This window comes from Podarcis vaucheri (genome assembly GCF_965113315.1).
Source record: "Podarcis vaucheri genome assembly, chromosome: 16".
NCBI lineage: Eukaryota > Metazoa > Chordata > Lepidosauria > Squamata > Lacertidae > Podarcis > Podarcis vaucheri.
The window spans coordinates 8,374,989-8,401,647 of NC_138754.1; the positions used below are offsets into that span (position 1 = coordinate 8,374,989).

At 46.6% G+C, this 26,659-nt stretch overlaps 1 protein-coding gene across 1 annotated transcript; it reads left to right on the forward strand.

Moving 5' to 3' along the window:
* The first annotated feature begins 16,285 nt into the window (after positions 1 to 16,285).
* Positions 16,286 to 25,760, forward strand: LOC309520665 (protein S100-A13-like). The gene is made up of 3 exons (XM_082202670.1): positions 16,286 to 16,440; positions 21,191 to 21,442; positions 25,457 to 25,760. Exons 2-3 carry the CDS (start codon positions 21,290 to 21,292, stop codon positions 25,592 to 25,594), a joined length of 291 nt encoding a protein of 96 aa, XP_082058796.1. The 5' UTR covers positions 16,286 to 16,440; positions 21,191 to 21,289; the 3' UTR covers positions 25,595 to 25,760.
* Positions 25,761 to 26,659: the final 899 nt, after the last annotated feature.

The window sequence follows — 26,659 nt, forward strand, 5'->3', positions numbered from 1 at the left end:
CTAGGATTCAGAATATTTTTTTTCTTGTTTTCCTCCTCCCAAAACTAGGTGCATCTTATGGTCTGGTGCGTCTTATAGAGCGAAAAATTAGGGTATTTGAAGACGCAACAAAGCGAACTGGACTCCTTGGCTGGCTTTGAATAAACATTCGAAAACCTTTTATTAATAATAATCAGCTAAATAGTTTGAGGATCTATACAACTGTGTAACATGCAGGAAATAGCATTTTTAGAGAAATCAAAGAGTGGAACTGAGGGAAGTCGGGGGGAGGGAGGGGAGGGAGGAAAAATGGGGGGGATAAGGATGATATGTTTCTGGATAATATGTTTGTTTTAATTTTGAATAATAAAAAGTTATTAAATGGGTGGGGGGGAGATAGGAGTTGGGAGTCCTGCTGGGCCAAAAGATGCCCATCCCTGGCAAAGTTGAAGAACCGGTATGGTGTAGTTAGAGGTTTGGACTATGACCTGGGAGACCAGGGTTTGAATCCCCGCTCCGCCATGAAGCTTGCTGGGAGACCTTGGGCCAAACACCGTCTCTCTTGGCCTCATTTCCCTCACAGGGTTGTTGTGAAGATAAAACAGGGAGGAAGAGAACCATGTGCCCCACCTTGAGGTCCGTGAAGAAAAAGTGTTATATAAATCAATTATAAATCAATGACTAAATAAAGTTTGATGAGGTTCAAAGAAAGGTCTCTTGCTTGGGGCCTGACGCAACTGCTTAGCTTCAGCAATGTGGCTGCATCGTAGGCCTGCAATTACTGCTGCCAATCAGATGCCTCGAGGATGCCCACAGACAGGGCACGAAGGCAGCAAGCCTTTCCTATTGTTTACTTCCTTATGGTTACTCCTAACTGACTGTTTATGCTGTTGCATCTATCCTAATCTCTGAGCAGCAACAGACTCCCACTTCTGACACCAGTGTTGCACGCACCCAATTTCCAAGTGGTGGGAGACTCCAGAGCAGCCTTTCTCAACCTGTGGGTCCCCAGATGTTGTTGGACTACAACTCCCATCACCCCTAGCTAGCAAGGCCAGAGCTCAGGGATGATGGGAGTTGTAGTCCAACAACATCTGGGGACCCACAGGTTGAGAACCGCTGCTCCAGAGGTTCCAGTCCTTACTCTGAGTTTGCTTTCTTTGGAATGATGGTCAGCAGAGACTGTGGTGGCTTTAGGATGTATGGTCTTATTCACACGCACAACCTGAGCGTAGGATGGAGACACTTACAGCACCAACATGCCAGCAGATCTTGCCTCCCCATTGGGTTCCCAGGGAGGTCTCCAAGCCATAGCTTTGGGCATAGCTGTCAAGTGTCCCTTATTTGAAGGGACTGTCCCTTATTCCAGCGCCATGTCCCGCTGCTGTCCCTTATTGATGGATGTCCCTTAAATGATGTCCCTTAAATTTCAAAGGAAGCAGCTCCTCTCCCTCCCTCCCTGCCGGCCAGGGAGGAGGGAGGCTCCAACTCTGTTGCTTGGCTGTGTTGCTCACCCAATAAGAAGTCTAAGAACGACTGGAGGGTGGAGCTTGCATGCCTTGTGTGTGGCTAGTTAATGCAAGCTGAGGAGGTTTTTGAATGCTGGACGCCATTTTGTTGCACGTGCTGCTGCAAACTTTGCAGTGCAAAGCCAGGCCGGGGAGCCATCTTAAGTTGAGGCTGCATAGGCCTTGTGGTGCATGGGATTCAGATTCTGGTTACAAAGTTGGTTGGACAGTGTCCTCGAAGCTACCAGCATGAGTTTGACCAGACTGCAGGAGGACAGGAAGACTGGAGTGCCTGGAACAGGTGAGGCTGCAGGTCCCTTATTTTGGCTGCCGGTCCCTTATTTTCAAATCTGTAAGTTGACAGCTATGGCTTTGGGGTCCAGCCCAGAGCAAGACATGCCTCTGTTTCTCCAACTGCCAGCATCAAACCCACCCCCTCTCCAGCCTCCCTTTGGCCTATCATTCTCCTTCCTAGAATGGTGTGACAGCCAGCCAGGTGAAGTGAAGAAAAGGCCCACCCATTTGCCTCCATGGCAACAGAGCTCACTCTTTAAGATGCTGATGACGAGTATCTTGCTGAGCAATGAAGGCCAGTACTTTAACAAAGGAACTGGTTTGACCAGCCCAGCAGGTTTCCTGCCATAGAGTCTAACCTCACAAATACAGGATCACAGGCCTGGAAGGGACCAAGAGGCATCATCCAGACTGACCCCTTCAAACCTATAACAACATATAGCCACCACAACCAGTAGCTGTTGACAGATCTGTTAGAACAGGAATGGGGAATTACATCAGCCAGGATCCCTGGCCATCGGCAGGGATGGGGGAGCTGATATAAGTTGGAGCTGGAGTGATAATTCTTTCTATCTCTGCTGTTACCTCTTGATTGTCATCCTTATTAGAAAGATTATCTTTTTGCCAAATAAACCTCCCTATCCAAATAGACTCCCCCTCTCCAAAGTCTAACCACTATACCACACTGCCTTCTCAATAATCCCAGCTAGATTTACCCTCTATGTTTCCGTGGTTTACTATGGATTGTCATTCCTATTAGATGCATTCTCCTTTTGCCAGGTGGGCCTCCCCATCTAAACAGACCTGCGTCCCAAATCTTATTGCTGGGACCACTATGCTGCGCTACCTCTCGATAACCCTGGCTGGATTGGCCCTCTCTATCTCTGCTGTTTCTTCTTGAACACCATTCAAATCAGATTCACTCTCTTTTTGCTGAATACCTTGAAGAAAAAGGAGGGCAGCCGGGCACGCAAGCAATTAGTGACATGCTCACACTAGCAAGAATGAATGATGAGGACATGACAGGCCAGATCGGTGTGTGTGTGTGTGTGTGTGTGTGTGTGTGTGTGAGATACGGCTTGCAAGTTCACGAAAGCACATCTCTCTCTCCCTCCCTCTCTCTCTCTCTCTCTCTCTCTCTCCAAACAGGTTCCTTAAGAATAAAAAAGTATTTGCAACCCAGATCAACTGGTTTGTTGTCCATTTCAGGAGTGGGTGACCCAGGAGCAACCGTCTGTCAGTAAGAAAAGCTTAGAGAATAGTTTTTCTCTGTCTCTTATAATACTAAAATTCGTGGACATTAATTCATGAAGCTGAATGTTGGACAGATTCTGGACGGATAAAAGAAAGTGCTTCTTCGTGCAGCACAGAGATGGACTCTGAAACTTGCTCCAGAAGGGACAGTGATGGCCTTAAAAGTGGATTAGGAATAATGATGGTTTTAAAAGTGGATTAGGAATAATGATGATGATGATGATGATGATGATGATGATCGAGGAACCCGCAACAGGAGAGAGGACTCACAGAGCTACAAATCCAAGAGTGGTTTAAGAATCAGTCTCTCTTCCCAGGGAATTCTGGGAACAGCCATTCTGTGAGGAGAATCACTGTCTCCTAATAACCCTCAGCACCTTTTACAAGCTACAGTTCCCAGGGTGCACTGCATACTTAGAACAGAGCCTTAGGCCTACTTAATGTAGAAACTGGGGGAAGTATAAAAGGTAAAGGGACCCCTGACCATTATGTCTAGTCGTGGCCGACTCTAGGGTTGCGGCGCTCATTTCGCTTTATTGGCTGAGGGAGCCGGCGTACAGCTTCCGGGTCATGTGGCCAGCAGGACTAAGCTGCTTCTGGTGAACCAGAGCAGCGCACAGAAACACCGTTTACCTTCCTGCCGGAGTGGTACCTATTTATCTACTTGCACTTTGACGTGCTTTCGAACTGCTAGGCTGGCAGGAGCTCACCCCGTCGCAGGGATTCGAACCACCAACCTTCCGATCGGCAAGTCCTAGGCTCTGTGGTTTAACCCACAGTGCCACCCACGTCCTGGGGAAAGTATAATACCCCTTTAAATAGGGCTGCCATACGTCCAGGATTCGTCCATCAAAAATAGCGTCCAAGCGGAATTTCTCAAAATCAGTAAAAAATATTCCAGGTTGTATGGCAGCCCATGTCGGAAGTGTTGATTTCTGGGCAGATTTCCTTAAAAAATAGCTTTAAAAGTTTGGTTTTTTTGCACACACAAAAAGTTGAATGACTTTTGTTTCTGGATTTTCAAAATATGGCAACCCTATACAGATGGGACCTAACACGACCCTCCGTATGAGGCCTAAATAAGACCCGCCTGTCTTGGCCAACCCTCCACCCACCGCCTTCCAGATCTATCTCCCTCCCTCTGCATAACTCACACAGTGCCAGGGGTTTTGAGCCAAGGAGAAAAGAAGCGTTTGAGATGAGTTTGCAGTTTTCTCCCCCGGGGTGGGGGTGAAGAATGTTGACGTGAAGGCTAGGCCCATTTCTTGGCACTGAGGGAGGAGAAATGCCAGGATCTCTGCCAGCTGAACGTGGCAGCGCGGGGACAGCTGGACAGATGCTGCCAGGCTGACTTGGCCAGCTCCACTGGGCAGAGAGAGGGGACCTCCAGCCTAGGGCCCTGATGTGACCCCCAAATAATTCTGGGAACTGTAGTTAGTTCAGGGTGCCAAGAATGGTTAAGAGACCCCCCTATTCGCCGCTCACCACTACAATTCCCAGCATTCCCTGGAAAGAGAGGTGGATTGTTAAACCATTTTGGAGAACAATAGCTCTCTGTGAAGGGATGCAGATGGTGTTGTGGATTAAACCACAGAGCCTAGGACTTGCCGATCAGAAGGTCGGTGGTTCGATTCCCTGCGATGGGGGGAGCTCCCATTGCTCAGTCCCAGGTCCTGCCAACCTAGCAGTTTGAAAGCACGAAGTGCAAGTAGATAAATAGGTACTGCTCCGGTGGGAAAGTAAACGGCGTTTCCGTGCGCTGCTCTGGTTTGCCTGAAGCGGCTTAGTCATGCTGGCTACATGACCCGGAAGCTGTACGCCAGCTCTCTCGGCCAATAAAGCGAGATGAGTGCTGCAACCCCAGAGTCGGCCACGACTGGACCTAATGGTCAGGGGCCCCTTTACCTTTACCTCTCTGTGAAGAGAGAAAGGGTCCCTTAACCACTCTACAGCTCCCATAATACTGGGAGGTTGCTATGCCGCCGATGCAGGGTAATCACATAGTGCCACCCTCCTAGGGAGGGACACGGGTAGCGCTGAGGTCTAAACCTCTTGGGCATGCCAATTGGAAGGTTGGCGGTTCGAATCCCCGTGACGGGGTGAGCTCCCGTTGCTCTGTCCCAGCTTCTGCCAACCCAGCAGTTCGAAAGCACACCAGTGCAAGTAGATAAATAGGTACCATTGTGGCGGGAAGGTAAACGGCGTTTCCGTGCACTCTGGCACTCGTCACGGTCCTCCGTGCGCCAGTAGTGATTTAGTCATGCTAGCCACATGACTCGGAAAGCTGTCTGTGGACAAACGCCGGCTCCCTTGGCCTGAAAAGCGAGATGAACACCCTAATCCATAGTCGCCTTGGTCTGTCTAGGGGTCCTTTACCTTTTACTCTTCTAGGGATGGTCAAACCTCTCAAACTTCCTAATTCTCTCTCTCCCCCCCCCTTCCCCAGTTTTAAATTTGTACCTTTTCTGCACCAAAACGTGAATTAAAAAAAAAGTTTGCGCAAAATTTCCCATGCATTTCTGCGAACATTTTCCCCGAATATACACATGATGGGTTGTATGCAACATTAGTTCTGCTCAGAGTAGATTCATGGAAAATAATGGGCGTGACTCACTTGTGTCTATTCATTTCAGTGAGTCTACTCCGAGTGTAACTTTGATGCAACTCTTTTTGCATGCAATTCTATAGCAATTTATTTCATAATATGTATAGAGTGCTTAGCATTAACAAGCCATCTCAAAGTGTTTTATAATATACAAATATAAATACGTTTAAAAATCAGTACAAAAAAGCGAAATAGGCTGCTGCTTCTGGGTAAATTCTTCATCCTCGTGCTGCTCCTGTTGCCAGGGCTGAAAAGCAGAGGATCCAACAGATGAGATAGGGGAACCGTGGGCCTACAGACTTCTGGCTGCCCCTCCATGGCTCGTTAGGGGTGACCACCCACTGTGTCTCATGACGTCACAGTTCACAGTGCCACCTGTCTGCGGCCATGCAAACTGCAGCCTGACAACAACCTGACATTTTAATTCTATGTTAAGATATTGCTTGGCTCAGAATGTTTCCCCAGATGTTTGCTGCTGATCCACCTGTCTTCTTACAACCAGTCAGGGTGGGACACTTTTGCCTATCACTGGCTCTGGTTCCACCTGCTGTTGGTCTCCCTGCCTTCTGCCCTCTCAGTCCCATTGGACACCAGCCAACCTTGTCTCAGGTAAAGGTAAAGGTAAAGCGACCCCTGACCATTAGGTCTAGTCGTGACCGACTCTGGGGTTGCAGCGTTCATCTCGCTTTATTGGCCGAGGGAGCCGGCGTACAGCTTCCAGGTCATGTGGCCAGCATGACTAAGCCGCTTCTGGCGAACCAGAGCAGTGCACGGAAACGCCGGATTGGTACCTATTTATCTACTTGCACTCTGATGTGCTTTCGAACTGCTAGGTTGGCAGGAGCAGGGACCGAGCAACGGGAGCCCACCCCGTCACAAGGATTCGAACCACTGACCTTCTGATCGGCAAGTCCTAGGCTCTGTGGTTTAACCCACAGCACCACCTGCATCCCTTTTGACTCAGGTACAGGGGTGCTAACTTGAGTACAATATTGGAGGGGACTCCAGGTAAGCCCTGCCTTGCATAATTGATCACACACACCCCATTTGAATGCAATGCCCATCAACTTTGGAGGGCCCTCAAATATGTTATTTTGGGGGGCAAAGGGACCTTGGCCTCTAGGACTTGGCTCCTATGCTCAGGTTTAAGAAATTGGAGACTAAACAGCCCATTAAAGTCCAGGAATTGGCTCAACAAAATTTCCTTCCTTCCTTTCACTATCGACTCCGTCTTGAAGCTGCTAGGCTCCACCCCTGGGACAGAACATCCTGTCAGGACCCAGCTGGCTACACCTCTGGCAGTCATTGTGAAATCAAAAGTTGACAGTCGCCTCATTTAATACTCATCAAGCAACCCTGTAACAGCGAGTTCCGATGGTATGATGTCATGCATTCCTCAAACCGTGCCTGGCAAAGTAGTTACTCTCTGACATGCCGTAAGGTTTCAAAATATGATGGTGGAGATAATGGGGAGCTGCCTCCCCCAATTTCCCTCTCTGACTCTGGTTCACAAAGATGTAGAAATTGCATATTTTCGGCTTCTCTCTGGTGTGTGAGAGACTGCACAGCGTTTAGATGCAGCAAGAATGGAAAACCATGGGTCAAATGTGGCCCTCCAAATATATCTATCCGGCCCTCAGAACCACCCTCCCAAGCCCACACCCTCACCAACCCTTGAGTATTTTGGCCTGGCTGGAGATATGTCGTCTTGCTTGACTGGATGAAGGATAAAGAGAAAAGTGTGTGTGCGTGCAGAAAATAGCCTACTATGCAAATGTAAAAAAATCAGATTGGTAAAAAATTCACCCCTGGCTTGTGGCCCTCAGAAGGTTGGAATGTGGCCCTCGGGGCTGAGAAGGATTCCTCACCTGCTGAAATACAGGCCTGATTCATTGTCAGCCTTTCTCTGAAGATTTATGTATGTATTTATTACATTTATATCCCAACTTTCCGTCACGGAATTCAAGATGGCATACATGCTTCTCTGCCTCCCCCTGTTTTGTCCTTAGGCTGAGAGGCAGTGACTGGCCCAAGGCCACACCCAATGAGCTTTACCCTGGTCTTCCATGTCCTGGTCTAGCACTCTAACCACTACACCACACTGTCATTCCCTTCTTTCCCAGGGAGCTCGCTGAGTCTCCCCCTTTCTCCTTCTTTGTGTACCAGGGGTTTGTGTCTTTGTTTTTACATCAAAATGGCCACATTCACACCATACATTGCAGTTCAGTGAGGGGAAATGGGTGTCTCCTAACAACTCTCAGGGAGGGATGCGGGTGGCTCTGTGGTCTAAACGACAGAGCCTAGGACTTGCCGATCAGAAGGTTGGCGGTTCGAATCCCTGCGATGGGGTGAGCTCCCGTTGTTCGGTCCCAGCTCCTGCCAACCTAGCAGTTTGAAAGCAGCTGAAAGTGCAAGTAGATAAATAGGTACCGCTCTGGCGGGAAGGTAAACGGCGTTTCCATGCACTGCTCTGGTTCGCCAGAAGCGGCTTAGTCATGCTGGCCACATGACCCGGAAGCTGTACGCCGGCTCCCTCAGCCAATAAAGCGAGATGAGTGCCGCAACCCCAGAATCGGTCACGACTGGACCTAATGGTCGGGGTCCCTTTACCTTTACCTAACAACTCTCAGCACCCTTAACAAACCACAGGTCCCAGAATCCTTTGCGGGGCTCCATGACTATTTAAAGTGGTATCATTGCACTATAAATAGGCTCCCCCCAAAAAAATAAGATTATGGGAGCTCTCCTTTCTTCAGGAAGCTGAGAACGGACCCCCCTATACCCCTCAGAGGGCTACAAATCCCAAAAATCCCTGCGAAGAGGGCTTGATTCTTAAACCACTCTGGGAATTGTAGCTCTGCAAAGAGAACGGGGGGGGGGGGGGTTTGTCTCCTAACAACTCTCAGCGATCATAACAAACAACAGCTCCCAGAATTCTTTTATTTTGGGGGGGAGAGGACACCCCTGGCTGTTTAAAGGGATATTATTGCGCTTTGAATGCATGGTGTGAATGTGGCCTTGAAAATTTCAAAATATGATGTGGTTCAGAAATTTGAATAAATAAATATTGTTTGGGGGGAGGCAACGCTGTCACAAGCAGTTGGCCATTATTCACTGGGGAGCTGGTGTGTGACACATGACCTCGCTTATCCTCTGAGTCCTATGGCACGTGCCTCTTTTTCTCCAGCCAAAGGTGGTTGCTTCCGGGGTTGGAAAGCTGTGACGTCCTCGCCTTGTCCCAGTTCTCCGGAAATCTATTATCTACCCTTGGCGATGGCATGGAGCTCGACTGGCCCGGATTAGCATATGGGTGAGCGAGACAGAGTTATGCGCGTGTGGGCACACGAAACAGGCCGGGCCGGTGTTCCTTGCTGCTGGTGTTCCCAGAATCCCGGGTCATCTGAACGTGTTAGGGCTCAGCAACAGGAGGCTGGCGATGGTTTGCAAAAACTAAAAAAAGCCCCTGTTATTGCAAGCCTCCACAGAAGGAAGGAATGTGTGTCAATCAATCAGCGTTTGCTGTTGCCGACAGGCCGGGCTTGATCATGACGGGGGGCGAGGAACGACAATGAAAAATGTGGGAATCTCTCTTCTGATAATGGGGCTTGTTGGTTTAAGAACATAAGGACGGACCCTCCAAGTGCCCCTATTTTCCAGGGAATTTTCTGGATTTACAGAATCCGTCCTGGTTTCTGATTTGATCCTGGAATGTCCCACTTTTCCTTGTTGATGTTTAGTCATGTCCGACTCTTCGTGACCCCCTGGACCAGAGCACGCCAGGCACTCCTGTCTTCCACTGCCTCCCGCGGTTTGGTCAGACTCATGCTGGTAGCTTCGAGAACACTGTCCAACCATCTCATCCTCTGTCGTCCCTTCTCCTTGTGCCCTCCATCTTTCCCAACATCAGGGTCTTTTCCAGGGAGTCTTCTCTTCTCATGAGGTGGCCAAAGTACTGGAGCCTTAGCTTCAGGATCTGCCCTTCTAGTGAGCACTCAGGGCTGATTTCCCTCAGAATGGATAGGTTTTCCTTAAAGGTAAAGGGACCCCGACCATTAGGTCCAGTTGTGACCGACTCTGGGGTTGCAGCGCTCATCTCGCTTTACTGGCCGAGGGAGCCGGCGTACAGCTTCCGGGTCATGTGACCAGCATGACTAAGCCGCTTCTGGCGAACCAGAGCAGCACACGGAAACACCGTTTGCCTTCCTGCCGGAGTGGTACATATTTATCTATTTGCACTTCATGCTTTCGAACTGCTAGGTTGGCAGGAGCAGGGACTGAGCAACAGGAGCTCACCCCATCGCGAGGATTCGAACTGCCAACCTTCGGATTGGCAAGTCCTAGGCTCTGTGGTTTAACCCACAGCACCACCCGCGTCCCTCGGTTTTCCTTAGGTTGTCCCTATTCTCACTGGAGAAATGTTGAGGAGTTAATGTGACCCCCAAGCCAAGCATATAAAGCACCTCTGTAGAGTGGTACCTCGGGTTAAGTACTTAATTCGTTTTGGAGGTCCATTCTTAAACTGAAACTGTTCTTAACCTGAAGCACCACTATAGCTAATGGGGCCTCCTGCTGCTGCACTTTCTGTTCTCATCCTGAAGCAAAGTTCTTAACCCGAGGTACTATTTCTGGGTTAGCGGAGTCTGTAACCTGAAGTGTCTGTAACCTGAAGTGTCTGTAACCTGAAGCGTCTGTAACCCGAGGTACCACTGTATAGGTTTTTAAAAAAATGTTTAATGCTTTATGATGTTTTTATATATGTTGGAAACTGCCTAGCTGCCCTGAGCTGGGGCAACCCAGTCAGATGGGCGTGGTATAATAATAATAATGATGATGATGATGATGATGATGATGATGATGATGGAAGTCCCCATTTTCATCGGAGAAATGATGAAGGGCATGTAAGACGATCCCTGTCTGATCAGGCCAGTGGTCCGTCTAGTCCACGTTGTCACCACAGCAATCATTTCCCCTTGGGGTTCTGGACTAGGACTTAGGAGAGAGCTGGGTTCAAATCCCGTCTTGGCCTTGAAGCTCGCTGAATGAGACCTTGCCACAGTCTGTGCGTCTCAGCCTGGCCTACCTCACAGGGCGGTTGTGAAGATGAAACGAGAAGATCAGAACCATGTATGTCACCTTCAGCTCATTGGAATAAAAGGTGGACCCTAACTGCAATTTTGATGAATGAATGAATAAAACAACCTCAGATGCGTCGCCAGGTCTCGCAAAACCTACGCAATGTTAATTTGATTTTTTCCTTTTTTTAAAGTGTGACATGTCGGAGTCAAAACACTGGGCCTCTCGGCAGCGCATAGGGGTTGTTGCTTTGTACGCCGAAGGATCTTTCCGGTAATTCTTGTCCCGCCGCCTCTTCTGCATTCCAGTGTTATCTCTCTGTGGGCCAAAGGAGCAAAACATAGCCTTATTACTATTATTGTCAAATAACTTAGCTGTTTTACAAGGACACTTAATACTGAGTCAGGCAATTGGTCCATAAAGCCAAGGTATGTCTAAGGAAGGCCTGAGGGGGAACTTCCTGAGGCTCTCCTCAGTGATGGGGGCGGGGGGAGAAATCGGATCCAGCTTTCAGCCAAATCTATCAAATCCTCACTTTCGGGAACGAAAAGACAGCTATCCGTCAAAATTCGCACTTCTCTGAATTTTGCTATGCAGTCCATCCATCAATCAAACAAACAAACCATATTGACAAAAATGTATCTAATGGGGGAAATTGTGTGTATTCGTTAATTGATTGATTGATTGATTGATTGATTTCCATCCCAGCTTTTTCCCCCCTCAAGGAGCTCAAAGTGACATACAGTGGTACCTCTGGTCAAGTACTTAATTCGTTCCAGAGGTCCGTTCTTAACCTGAAACTGTTCTTAACCTGAAGCACCACTTTAGCTAATGGGGCCTCCTGCTGCTACCACGCCGCCGGAGCACGATTTCTGTTCTCAGCCTGAAGCAAAGTTCTTAACCTGAGGTAATATTTCTGGGTTAGCGGAGTCTGTAACCTGAAGCGTATGTAACCTGAAGCGTATGTAACCCAAGGTACCACTGTACACAGTTCTCTCCATGCCATCTGAAAGGTAGGTTAGGCTGAGAGGCAGTGGCTGGGCCTGAGATCATACGCAGTGAGCTTCATGGCTGAGTGGTGGTTTTCAAACTCCAATCTCCCTCTCAGGTCCTAGTTATCCACTCTAATCACTGCACCACCGCTGCCTCTTTCCCCCCTTCCTTCTGATATCTGCCTCTTGTGCTGGTCTAGAAGGTAGGAAACATTGGTCCACATTTAGAATGAGTGTGTAGCCAGCACAGCCAGTGGTCAGGTATAGGGATGGAGGGGAAATTGTTTCGGTTCGAACTTAAAGTCAAACCTACTGATTCACCCGAAGCAATGCATGAATCGAATTGTGGCCGACCTTTGAAATTTGTGCTTTTGCAGTGCAATTCTGCAGCTGAGTCATGCATACAAAAAATTCACCCATGAGACCAAAGTGTGCATCTGTTAGTGGAAGTAACATGTCAAATATGCATTGTATTACTGAAAATTGCTTTGCAAACATGGAAAAAAAAATGCATGCAAGATTGTGTATGCCAGGAGTCATGCCCAAAAATGAATTCTTCGATTCAAGCTGATGAATTCTCAGAAAGGCTTTTTTTGTGGGGAGGGTGTGGATCTGCAAACTGATGTGCAGATGTGGAGAACTGAACTGAATAATGGGGAAAAAGGAGGAACGGATTTGCCCATTCCCGTTCCCAAAGCAGTCTACAACAAATTGAGCTGCTCAGGGTAAACCAGTAAGATATTGGACTGAACCTTCACCGCTTCTGCTAAAGCAGTGTTCAAAAACAGGAAGGACTGGGCAGAATCCGCGATCAGGGAAAAGAGACTGCGGAAGAAGAATGGAAGAAATTTAAAATTTATCTTAAGGACTATTATAAACTTGATGAATGCTAGAATGTCGAGGCTTTTAGAAAGAAAGGGCTACAGTGAAATAAGATTAGATTAATGAAAGGATTAAAATGAAAGAAGTTGAAAAGAAATAGTTACATGTTGCTAAAAAACTATGGACATAGGGATGCAGAAAGGGGAGGTATGGGGAAGTCCGAGAAAAGAAGTTCATGTAAATATGTTCTGAAACAATGCATGTTTTGTATGTTTTGTCTATATGTTTGTTTGTCATGAAAAAGTTGTAAAATCAATAAAAATTCTTTAAAAAAAAACAGGAAGGACTGGAGGAGGCTGGTGACTTGGGGAGGAGCACAGGAGTGTGTGTGTGTGTGTGTGTGTGTGTGTGTGTGTGTTTGTGTGTGTGGTGGTGGGGGGGTCGGTGACCACATTTTTCCAATAGCAGGTAAGTGACTGCTGTAGACTGAACTAAATGTGAGTGGATTTGGGATTATGAGCTTGCAGAGTCGGAGTGGGGGAAAGCTGCAGCTTAGCATCGTCATTTGAGAACATTGAAAAATAACTCTCCATTTGATACTTCGCTCTGAGGTCATTAACACTGAAGTGCAGCTGATTACGATGCTGCTAACGACAACAAAACAGTATATGGCACAAAAACAGAAATATGACCCCATCCCCATATCTGATTGGCTAAGGAAAACCTGGCAAACTATCTTAACGATAAACCTTACACATAGGAAAAACACAATATGTAATACTCAGGAAAGCACATTTGTTGAGAAGTGGGCCTTTTCTGGAATGACAATGTAAATGATTGCATTATCTCACGGAGCTATAGCCTTTTTTGTTATATTATCCCTCCCCTCCCACATGCCATTTTCTTTCCCCCACGTTCTATTTCATTTGTTTTCTTTGTATTTATTCATTCATTTGATTTATTTATTGAATTTATATTCTGCCCTATACCTGGAGGTCTCAGGGCAGCTCACAGAACAAAACCAGAACTCAAAACCACAAAATATATAATCAAAATAAAAACAATAACCCAATAACACCCTCTCCCATAAAAACCCCACATTTTAAAAGGGCATATGTCAATCAAATCAACCAAAAGCCTGGTTGAAAAGGAACGTCCCACAGACGGGGAGCCACTGCAGAGAAGGCCCGTTCTCGTGTTGCCACGTTCTTGTGCAGTTTTCTTCTTAGGAAACAAGGATGTTTGATATATAAAACAGTTTGGAATTGTGATAATATGCAATTTAGCATCAGTCAATTTATTGTTTAGAAAAGGAAGATCTTGAGGCAGTGAGGAAAGGATGAGTGTGGGGGGGTCGTCCCCTCCCCCATTCTTGGGAAGGTTGGTAAATATTGTGGATCTCTAACGGGCTGGGCATTGAAGCCAGGCACTGATTCTTCTACAAAATAAAAATATTTCCCCCACAAAACGTTCCATGATGCATAATTCCTTCTATCGCTGATGGTTAAGTCATGAAAATGGCAGGATCCTTCTGCAAGAGGGAGATATCGACTGGCTTGGGGAATCCTGAGGTTTACAGATGTTGAAATCTATTTGGGGAGAAATGCTAAGGGGAGGGAAACAAACAAACAAACAAACAAACCCTCCAGCAAAACAAGAATTGAGCATGCTCAGTGGCCACAAAATGCCAGCTGATTGTTGGTGGGGATGGATATATCATTCATGTGGACATCTTTAATCCATGGGTAACTGTTGAATGTTGAAGGAAAAGAGGCAACGTTCCAGATACAGTGGTGCCCCGCAAGACGAATGCCTCGTAAGACGGAAAACTCGCTAGACGAAAGAGTTTTCCGTTTTGGAGGTGCTTCGCAAAACGAATTTCCTATGGGCTTGCTTCACAAGACGACAATGTCTTGCGAGTTCCTGCTGGTTTTCCCCCCTCCCCCCTTTTTCTAAACCGCTAAGCCGCTTATCAGCTGATCCGATCAGTAGATAAGCAGCTAAAAGCCGCTAATAGCGCTAATAGCGCTAATCCACTAATCCATCAATGGGCTTGCTTCGCAAGACGAAAAAACGGCTAGACGAAGAGAATCACAGAACGGATTCTTTTCGTCTTGTAAGGCACCACTGTACATTCATTCAGAGCGCAGACCTGTGATCTTGAGTTATTTCAATGGTTAAACAGAATCCCTATAATCAAAAGGCAGCATACCACTTAATTCCAGATGCTATGATTTCCTGGTCTTCAGTGGAAAACTGGCCCAGTTGGGTTAGGAAGGAACCTGCATCTATCCAGTGATTGTTAGACTACAACTCCCATGAATGCTAAACTTCCTGTCTGAGTCTGTCTGAGCCTGACTTAAATTCAAAATCTTGCAAGGTCGTCCTGACTGAATCTGACTTAAATCCAAGCCTTGCTAGATCAAACTGTTTGATCCTGAATTAAATTCAAAATCTCGCTAGATCATCCTGTCTCAGACCCTCCAAGTGTCCCTATTTTTCAGGGACGTCCCCGATTTAGAGAAGCTGTCCCGGTTTCTGATTTGACCCCGGAACATCCTGCTTTTCCTTAGGACATCCCTATTTTCTTCGGAGAAACGTTGGAGGGTATGGTAGGATGACCCTATTTGCACTGGAGGGTATGGAGTTATCCAACCCCCGAGCTGTCTGAAGCAATCCTATATAGGGAAGTTGTGTTTTTTATGTTTAATGTTTTATTATGTTTTCATATATGTTGGAAGCTGCCCAGAGAGGCTGGGACAACCCAGTGTGGGGTATAAATACAGTGGTGCCCCGCAAGACGAATGCCTCGCAAGACGGAAAACTCGCTAGACGAAAGAGTTTTCCGTTTTGGAGGTGCTTTGCAAAACGAATCTCCTATGGGCTTGCTTCGCAAGACGAAAATGTCTTGCGAGTTCCTGCGGGGTTTTTTTCCTTCCCCCCTTTTTCTAAGCCGCTAAGCCGCTTATCAGCTGATCCGATAAGCCGATAAGCCGCTAAAAGCCGCTAATAGCGCTAATCCGCTAATCCGTCAATGGGCTTGCTTCGCAAGACGAAAAATCCGCTAGACGAAGAGAATCACAGAACGGATTCTTTTCGTCTTGCGAGGCACCACTGTAGTAAAATTCATTGTGGAATGGGACGTCCCTATTTTCATCAGAGAAACGTTGGAGGGTATGCTTGTCTCAACCCGACTTAAATCCAAGCCTTGCTAGATCTTCCTGTCCGAGCCTGGCATCAAGTCCAAGCCTTGCTAGGGCATCCTGTTTACTTTTCCTGGCCAAAATCAAAATCAAACTACCCCTCTCCCCCCCACAAAAAAAATGTCCCAGCGTGAGCAACGGCCAGTTGTGTTTTTCTGCAAACGGTGGCTGGGCGAGTGAGTCAGCTCATGAAATAGATTTTCCTGGAGGGCTTCCACCGCCTTCCCTGCTAACTCATCCCGAGGCCCCGGCAGAGAGTCTGTAACACAAACTCTCCCCTTGTGTGTCTTCTGCAGCCTGTACACACCCACAAACACGAGGTGGTGTTGTCGGGGGCTTCTCACCCCCCCCCGACTTTCCTTGGTTGCATGCCGAATCTTGCAAAAGGAAAGTTTGTTTGTGGACGGCTGGGCAGGGCCAAGACTGGCTGCTAAGCTTTGTGGGTTGTTGTTGACAAGCCAGGAAGGCAGTGCCCTGTGTTAGTAGCACTGCGGGCTGCAGCCTGGGGGGGGGGGGAGTCCAGGCGTGGGCGGTGTCTGTGGAAAGAGAAACCGTACACCAGCAAAGTCTTTTAGCTTAATGGAGCACTGATCCTTTGAACAACTCCCCCCCCCTTCCTCGTTTCCCCCGATTCTGGCTGCCCACAGCTGTATAAAAAGCACCGCCCTCTTCCCCCACTGACATTATCCTTGCAAGCGTCCGTCTTCAGGGTAAGTGGCAATCCTTGGGAAGGGGCATGCTGCCAGTTGGTGACAGAGGCTGGACTCCCTTCTTTGGTCATGGGATGTGCATGTGTGTGTGTGTGAGAGAGAGAGAGAGAGAGAGATATGGGGCAGTGCAGTTATGGGAGTGCAAAGTCTGCTGACTAACGAAAAGAATTTTGGGAGGCGATGAATCAGTTGAAAACACCCATCCAATCCACCATTGCATTCATGGATTACATGCATGCATTGAGGTGTGTTAGAAAAATCTGCAAGCAGAGGAGGGTTATCTGTTTGAGGTACAGTAGTACCTCGGGTTACAGACACTTCAGGTTTCAGACTCCGCTAACCCAGAAATAGTACCTCGGGATAAGAACTTTGCTTCAGGATGAGAACAGAAATCGTGTGGCGGTGGCAGGAGGCCCCATTAGCTAAAGTGGTACCTCAGGTTAAGAACAGTTTCAGGTTAAGAACGGACCTCCGGAATGAATTAAGTTCTTAACCTGATGTACCACTGTACTGGTGAGATTCTGAGATAAGCTCAGAGGTTTAAGAAGTTCTGGGCTCCTCCCCTCAAAAAAAAAAAGAGATATTGCAGAATGGGAAAAATTTCAGAAAAGGACAACCACAAATGATCAAGGGGGTTGGAGCGAGCCCCCACCCCATGAGGAAAGATTTTTAGAAGACATCTGAAGGCAGCCCCGTTTAGGGAAGCTTTTAATGTTTGCTGCATTGCGGTATTTTAATATTTTGTTGGAAGCCGCCCAGAGCGGCTGGGGAAGCCCAGCCAGATGGGTGGGGTATAAATAATAAATTATTATTATTATTATTATTATTATTATTATTATTATTAATGTCAGCATCTGGGACTTTTTAGCTTAGAGAAATGACCATTAAGAGGTGGCGCGAGAGAAGTTTATATACCGTATTTTTTGCTCTATAAGACTCACTTTTCCCTCCTAAAAAGTAAAGGGAAATGTGTGTGCGTCTTATGGAGCGAATGCAGGCTGCGCAGCTATCCCAGAAGCCAGAACAGCAAGAGGGATTGCTGCTTTCACTGCGCAGCGATCCCTCTTGCTGTTCTGGCTTCTGAGATTCAGAATATTTTTTTTCTTGTCTTCCTCCTCCAAAAACTAGGTGCGTCTTGTGGTCTGGTGCTTCCTATAGAGCTAAAAATACAGTAGTGATGCACGAGGACAGAGAAAAGGCGTTTCCCCATCTCTCATAACACCAGAGTTTGAAGTGGAGTTGAATGTGGGAAGGGCCGGGGCAGATAAAAAGAAGGGCTTTTCCATGCAGTGCAGAGTAAACTGTGGAACTCACCGCAGGAGGCAGTGGCCGCTGGCGACCGACTTGGGTGGCTTCAAGAAAAAGGATTAGAGAAATTTTCCTGGAGGAGGAGGAGAGGGCTATGGATGGCTACTAGCCATGATGGTTTGACTCTGCCTCCACAGGCAGCAGTGCTTCTGAACGCCAGTTACTGGAACCTGCAGCAGGGGTGAGGACCACTGTGAGAACAGGGTTCTGGATTGTATGGGCCAGTGGTCTGATCCCGCAGGACTCCTCCTCTGCTCTTACGTTTAAGAAACAAGTGGGCAATGCGATCCTAAGCACTTTTACTTGAGAGCCAGTGAACTTTAGGAGACACATGCCCTAAGTAAATATGTTAATGGCTGCACTGTCTGTCTCTGTCCATTCAGTTATCTCCCTATACAGTGGTACCTCGTGTTAAGTACTTTTTTTACATTTTAAAGGGTGCTGTTAATTCTCAGTCCAGCCAGCTATCCAGCATAAGGACCAGCCAAATTGGACGTTGATCACCTATTTTGGAGCTAATTGCCTTTTAAGAGAATTAGCTGGTGTGGTATGGGGAGCCAGATCGCAGGGCTGTGGGACGGAGGGGATAGTGTCTCTCCTGACCCCAAAGTTGCGTTTAGAAGTGCTTTAGTTGCCCCGGGAGGAAAGTGGTGCAATCCTATACATGCTTTCGCCCTGAATTCAGCAGGACTGGTTTGCAAGAGGGCATCCATAGGATCCGGCCCACACATCCATGCAACTGAATTCACCTCCTCACATTTACCCAAAAGTAAGCCTCATTGAGTTGGAGGTGGCTTATTCCCAAGTCAGCATGCAGCGCAATGCAACTGATTAATCTATGGGTGGAAAGATACAACTCTGATATGTGCATTGTTATTTCTTACTGCTAATTCTTTTTAGTGGTGTTATTAGTTCCTAATTTCCACAGAGGGAGGCGAGCTCCTTGCCCCCTTAACAACCAGTTCCCTTCTCCTTGGGACTTGACCACTTTCTAATATTTTTGGGATACAATGTCCTGCAGAAATGTACTAGGATCAACCCACAGTCAGAGTTGATGGGGAGAAATGTGATTCAGCTCACATTTAAAGACAAATCTTCCTAGTTTCTGCATCCCCAAATGATACACAAACGGAAATCTGCCCTTCTCTGAATTTTGCAATCCAGTTTCTTTCGTGGAGTAACATGTATAACGATGTACAAACTGGCGTTAAAGTGTGCGTAGAAATGGATCTCTTAGTGACACCAACCCGCCACAAATGCATTCTACTGGGGAACGTTGCAAATAGGTGCATAAGAAAATTGCAAACATCAGGAGAAGTTTGAGTGAATATGCTGATAGGTTTTCACGAGAAGAAAGGTCAAGGGCTTATGAGAGCGGGTTGATGCAGATCTGCTGAAGGAGGATGGGAGAACTCCAGAATGGCCAGTTCTAGTGCTTTATTAAAGGAAAGTGTAAGCTTACAACGCTCCCTGCAGAGCCTCACTGCTATTATGTTAAGCATTACTTATGCACAAAGCAAACTATGTTAGAGCCCCCTTCCATCTCTCAGATAAGGTAGTACATTATCTCTCATCCATCTCCCAGATAAGGTGGAAGCTTTCATCCATCTCTCAGATAAGGCAGAAGCTTATCTCTCATCCATCTCAGGCTGGCTGGCAATCAGTGTGAGAGGTCTCCCTTCTCCCAACTTGCTAAGCATCCCAAGCAAGCCAACTAATATAGTATATGCCCAAGCACGTGAATAAGCCGATTTGATCTTGTTCTTTTTTTAAAAAAAAAAATATTATTAACAATTTTAACATAACAATATATCAAAACATATCATATTCATTATTTCCCCCTTTTCCCCATTCCCCATCAAACCCTCCCCCCCGAGACTTCCCTCAGTTCCTCTCTCTGATTTCTCAGCATATTATAAAATTATTTCAATCCTTATATTATCTATCTACCATGTTATCAATCACTAAATTTGTGTGTGTTTATTCAAAACCTGCCAAGGAGTCACAATTCATTTTGTTGTCTTTTTAAATACTTTGTAAAAAGTTCCCATTCTTCTTTGAAGTCACCGTTGTCCTTACCTCGCAGTTTGTATATCAGTTTAGCCAATTCTGCATAGTTCATCGGTCTCTCTTGCCGTTGTTCCTTTGTCGGGGTTTCCTCATTCTTCTATCCTTGTGCTCTTGCCGCTCTTGTAGCATACATGAATAAATTATTTGTTTTCCTTGGCAGGTCTTGTCCTACAACCCCTAACAAAAATGCTTCTGGTTTTTTTTTTTTTTTTTACAAATGTTATTTTAAACATTTTCTTCAATTCATTATCTATCATTTCCCAAAATTTTTTAACTTCTCTGCATTCCCACCACATACGATGTGATCTTGTTCTTGCAGCAAGTGACAATTGGTCATGGGGTTATCTTGGCTACCAAGGTGGCGTTTACAGGCCTTCTGGAATGTTTTCTCCTTTGCCTCTAGGCAGTATTGCAAACTGGTAGCTCAACTGGTTAGAGCGTGGTGCTGATAACGCCAAGGTTGCAGGTTCGATCCCTGATTGGGACAGCGGGATGTTGCCTGCATGGCAGAGGGTTGGATGACATGGTTCTCAGGATCCTTTCCAATTCTACCGTTCTGTGATTCTATGAAAAGCTGAAAGACCGGCCCATGGCGCATTCGTTTGGCAAAGCAACAAGTGACATTAGTCTCTCTTGTTGAGTTGTTGTCGATTGACGGCGATGTTTTAACTAGCCAGAGCTTTGATTCTGTTCATTTAAAATACTGCTATGGAAAGACCCTGACAGTTAAAAAAATAAAAAGACATAGCAATAAAAGAACAGCAGAACAACAGAAAAAAATTACTACTACTACTACTACTACTACTACTACTACTACTACTACTTTATTATTTATACCCCGCCCTTCTGGCTGGGCTTCCCCAGCCACTCTGGGCGGCTTCCAAAAAAATATTAAAATACTGCAATACGTCAAACACTAAAAGCTTCCCTAAACAGGGCTGCCTTCAGATGTCTTCTAAAAGTCTGTTAGTTGTTGTTCTCTTTGACATCTGGTGGGAGGGCGTTCCACAGGGAGGGCGCCACTACCGAGAAGGCTCTCTGCCTGGTTCCCTGTAACTTGACTTCTCGCAGTGAGGGAACCGCCAGAAGGCCCTCAGTGCTGGACCTCAGTGTCCTGGTAGAATGATGGGGGTGGAGACGCTCCTTCAGGTATACTGGACCGAGGCCGTTTAGGGGTTTAAAGGTCAGCACCAACACTTTGAATTGTGCTTGGAAGTGTACTGGGAGCCAATGTAGGTCTTTCAAGACCGGTGTTATATGGTCTCTTAGTTCTTCTTATGTCCTTTGCTGCTTTGTTGACAACTTTCCTCCTGTTCTTCCCCTGTTGATTTCCTCCTGACTGCCTCACCTTCTCCTTCTCCCCTGTTCACAGAGCCTGTCTTACACAGCCCGTCGCTACAAACACACTCTCCATCCATCGAGCCACAGCCTCAGCGAGGAAGGAACTCACTCACCACTCCTCAGTCCTGAGATGGCCAGCAGCGAATGGACAGAGCTGGAGGCAGCCATCGAGAAGATCGTCAACATCTTCTTCACGCATGCGGGCCGTGAGGGCAAGAAGGGGACTCTGACGGCTGGAGAGTTCAAGGAACTTGTTCACGAGCAGCTCCCGAACCTCATGAAGGTAGGGTGGGGGGAACGACACAAATTATAGGGCGTAAGACCAGGTGGATGGGGGAGACTTTTATTTTAAAATCAGGATAAGCAGGGCTAGGCCGAAAGCATTTTGCTGAAGGACAAGTTGGAGACCCACTGCCTCTCAATGAATGTCCCAGAAGCTCTGCAGGGAACAGTTTTCTGCTTGAGGGCGACATTCCCTTCTGAGCAGCCTTCCAACGCCATGTTGCAGTGTTGGGAAGGGACCAGAGGCCACAGTGAGTGGAGTAACGAGTGCGGATTTTACCTTCGCCGAGTAAACTGGTTCCCGCACACTCACTCGCACCTTCCTTCACGAATCCTCCATCCAAGCAAGCAAGAGGCATTATTCGAGTCGGCAAGGTGTCCCGTGCAGGTCAGCAATAAATCACATGGCGTCAGTGAAGTTAGGGAAACAAGATCTGCTCAGGAGGCCAGGTCTAGAGAGCACAGCAACTCATCCTGGTAGACCTTGCCCCCTATGAGGCAGCTGAGGGTTGCCCACAGTTGCCTAAGTCTGCTTCTCCCCAGTTCCTTCCAAAGCAATCTGAGACTCAGTCGACATGCCTGTCTTTGCTACTCCCTCTTCACACCTCTCCTGGTCCTGGGAGACCAGCAGGGAGGGAAGCTGGACACAGCAGGAGGGGAGTCTCCCTGGCTTCTTCAGCAGCCTGCCTCATCTCGGCCTCTTGGCCCCCTCCTCTCCAGCCTCTGCTTCTGCCTCTGCTTCTGAACTGCTCTCTGCCACAGCCTCTTCCTGCTCACTACGGCGGTTCATAAGAAACCTTTTTTTTTGTTGTAAATGCCTGCTCCAAAGGTCTTATCTTACTATCTTAGGGATTATACAGCTATATCTGAAATGTCATGCATATCAGGTAATATCTTGACCCTCCTCTACGGAATACTGCTTTTACTATGTCGTGAAGGGTGAAATTTCAATTCAGTGGAGCAGGGTCAAGACATTAACTGATATGCATGAAATTTCAGATATAGCTATATAATCCCTAGTGTAGTAAGATAAGACCATTGGAGCAGGCATTTACAAAAGAAAAGTTTTTTATGAACCGCCCTACTGCTCACTAAGGGATGCGGGTGGTGCTGTGGTCTAAACCACAGAGCCTAGGGCTTGCTGATCAGAAGGTTGGCAGTTCGACTCTCCATGACGGGGTGAGCTCCTGTTGCTCGGTCCCTGCTCCTGCCAACCTAGCAGTTAGAAAGCACGTCAAAGTGCAAGTAGACAAATAGGTACTGCTCCGGCGGTAAGGTAAACAGCGTTTCCGTGCACTGCTCTGGTTCACCAGAAGCAGCTTAGTCATGCTGGCCACATGACCCAGAAGCTGTACTCCGGCTCCCTTGGACAGTTAAGCGAGATGAGTGCCGCAACCCCAGAGTCGGTCATGACTTGACCTAATGGTCAGGGGTCTCTTTACCTTTACCTTTACTGCTCACTAAACCCTGTTGCACCTTCTGCTTCTGACACATCCTTCTCCCAGTCTTCTTCTGACCACCCACCACCAGTCCCCTGGCTCCGAGCCATCTTCCCTTGGGGGTTCTCCATCTACTGCCTCCCACCTCTCCTCTGCATCCAGCTAGTCTCCAACAGCTGAGAGAGAACCCTGCCTCAAACCCTAGAGAGCAGTTGCCAGTCAGTGTTGGAAATACTGTGCCAGACGAACCAATGGTCTGACTCTGACTCGAGTGGAGGGATTCACTCGTGTGCTACATTCCAGTAGGTAAGGTGAAGGATTGCAAAAGTTTTGAGTAGCTGGCAGCTGCAGCAGTCGCAATGTCTAAGGACAGGGGAGGTATTGCATTTGATTCATGGCGCAGTTGGAGGAGAACCTAAGTCGTGCTTTCGGAATCAATGACTTAAATGCAGCCTGCCTTCAAAATTCACCCTTCTCTGAATCATGCAATGCATTCTCTAGCACAGCCTTTTACACCAAGATGTGTATGAATGCGTCTCTTAGTGAAAATAAGATAGAAAAATGCATTGTATTCAGGAAAATTGCTTTGCAAAGATTTTTGTGCTTGTGTGTGTTAGGTAAAATTGCATAGAAAAATGTGTGCTCTGCAAAAATGTGACTATTAGGCAACGTTGCGTATACGCATGTGTCCATTTTGAGAAATGTGCATTAAGACGCTGATGTATTTTCATGAGGCCTTGATTCGTGTCCCTTTTAAAAGTGAGCCTACTTGACAGTTGCCATTGTGCTCAGAGTAGACCCACTGGAAATAACGGACCTACGTTAGTCTAGTTCATTAAAGTCAACGGGGGTCTTTTTCTGAGTGGGATGAAGATTGGGAGCAACCCCACTGAGCCTAAGTTAGTCACATCCATTGATTTCAGTGGGTCTACTCTGAGTAATGACTAATGCTTGGCTCCACCTGTACTAGCTGTTCAAATAACTGTGATACCGCTTTAACAGTCATGGCTGCCTCCATAGGATCCTGGGAGGAGTTGTTTATTAAGGGTGATGTTAGGAGACCCCACCCTGAGCTATGATTCCCAGCACCCTTAAACTGTGGTTCCCAAGATTCTTTGGAGGAAACTGCCTTGACTTTAAAAAGTGGTATAAATGTGATTTCAATTGATGGTTTGGATACGACTCCTGCTGCCTTTGATTTTCTTTTCTTCTTTTTTAATATAAATTTTATTAGTATTTTCCACACAACAACAACATGAAAAATATCAAAAAATAACAGTACACAAAACACTAAAACCGACATTCAAAACAAACAAATGAAACAAATCCATATCTTACAAGTTAATAATATAAACACTAAAAAGAAAAACAAACATTGACTTCCCTTTGATTATCTACATTAAGCCATGGGGTTATGGTCTCGGCTGTGTATACTATACATTTAAGGCAGCCCCACAAAATAAAAAAAAGGATACTAGGAGCTGTAGTTTGTTAAATTGAGAGATTTTAGGAGACCTTAAGACAGTTACAATTCCCAGTGCCTCTAACAAACTGTTGTATACTTCCCAGGATTATTTAAGAAGGGGAAAAGCCACGACTGCTAAAGTGGTATAAAAATGCTATAGATATATGGGGTTCTTATTCCTACCCAGAGTAAACCCACTGAAATTAATCAACACAACTAACCTAGTCTACTCTGCCAAGAAAGAGCATGTAGAAAACTAGTTCTTCAGGGAATAAATTTCAGCTAGACCACCTTCTACCTGACATGCTAGATTTCTGTGTGCAAGAAATTCCTTTCCTCTCTCACTCTGTGTGCGTGTAGCTTTCAGACCACCCCCTCACTTGCTGCTTGTGGGAAGTTGGACCAGACTCCGTGTCATCCATGGGGTGATGCAAACACGAGACACCTGCTGCCGCGATGACCAGATCTTGCAGGAGCAAATTCCTGAAGTTAATTATGCATAGTTATGAAGATGCATTTCCTTTTGTTGGTTCTGAACCGAGGGCTACCAATCAATTTTCTTGGATGACTCTGAGCTCTAGGAGTATGATGAGATAGAGAGAGAGAATTCTCCTCAGACTGTCTTCTCCATACCTTACATAATTTTTACAAGCGGGTTCGTGTGACAAAACGTCGCAGCGCCTTTGCTATCCCTGACTTTTCCTTTTTAAAATAATAATAATACATTTTTATTAATTTTAACATGCAAATTATAAAACGTACCACGCAAATTATTACAAATACACTTTTTTTGGACTTAACCTCTTTTTATGCATTACTTAATTTTTTATTGTCTTTACCTCTCTTAACTTATCGTCTCTCCTTTTCCATTTTTACAATATTTCCAACAGTACTCCTCACAGAACTTCTTGCAAACCTGCAAATGTCATGTGATCATCACAAATACTTTTCATATAGATCGTAAATTTACTCCAGTCTTCGGTAAAATTCTGGTCCTGCTGGTTTCGGATCCTTCCTGTTAATTCATCTAATTCCTGTTAATTTGTCTAATTAACAAATTAACAATTAGACATATCCCTGACTTTTCCTTTCTTTTCCTCCTTTTCCGAAGGACGTTGGCGACCTCGACGAGAAGATGAGGAGCTTGGATGTCAACAACGATGAGGAGCTGAAATTCGGAGAGTACTGGAGGCTGATTGGGGAGCTGGCCAAGGATATCAAGAGGGAGAAAGTGGGGAGAAAGAAGTGAAAGTCTTGGCACGGGTGGGTGGCCGTGGCTCGTGCGAGAGAGAGAGTTGGGTGAGTGGGACCAAGACACCTTGATTCTGAGTGCTTGCAGGAGGAGGAAGATAACAGGAAATATCAACCCGTCAGTCAGCAGGCTGCAGCAATTCAAATAAAAGCATTTGCTCTGAGATACTGTTGTTGTTTGTTGCTTGCTTGGTGGCAAAGTAATAATAATAATAATAATAATAAATTTATTATTTGTACCCCACCCATCTGGCTGGGCTTCCCTAGCCACTCTGGGCGGCTTCCAACAAAATATTAAAATACAGTAATGCATCAAACATTAAAAGCTTCCCTAAACAGGGCTGCCTTTAGATGTCTTCTAAAAGTCTGGTAGTTGTTGTTCTCTTTGACATCTGGTGGGAGGGCATTCCACAGGGTGGGTGCCACTACCGAGAAGGCCCTCTGCCCCCTGTAACTTGGCTTCTCACAGTGAGGGAACCACCAGAAGGCCCTTGGTGCTGGACCTCAGTGTCTGGGTAGAACGATGGGGATGGAGACGCTCCTTCAGATATACTGGACCGAGGCCATTTAGGGCTTTAAAGGTCAGCACCAACACAAGCAAGGAAGAGGGAGCATGACTGAGGTGTATAAAATCATACATGGTGTGGAGAAAGTGGACAGAGATAAGTTTTTCTCCCTTTTTCATAGCACTAGAATTTGTGGACGTCCAATGAAGCTGGTGGCACTGGGGACACGGGTGGCGCTGTGGGTTAAACCACAGAGCCTAGGACTTGCTGATCAGAAGGTCGTCGGTTCGAATCCCTGCGACGGGGTGAGCTCCCGTTGCTTGGTCTCTGTTCCTGCCAACCTAGCCGTTTGAAAGCACATCAAGTAGATAAATAGGTACCGCTCCGGCGGGAAGGTAAACGGCGTTTCCGTGCACTGCTCTGGTTCGCCAGAAGCGGCTTAGTCCTTCTGGCCACATGACCTGGAAACTGTACGCCGGCTCCCTCAGCCAATAAAGTGAGATGAGCTCCGCAACCCCAGAGTCGGTCACGACTGGACGTAATGATCAGGGGTCCCT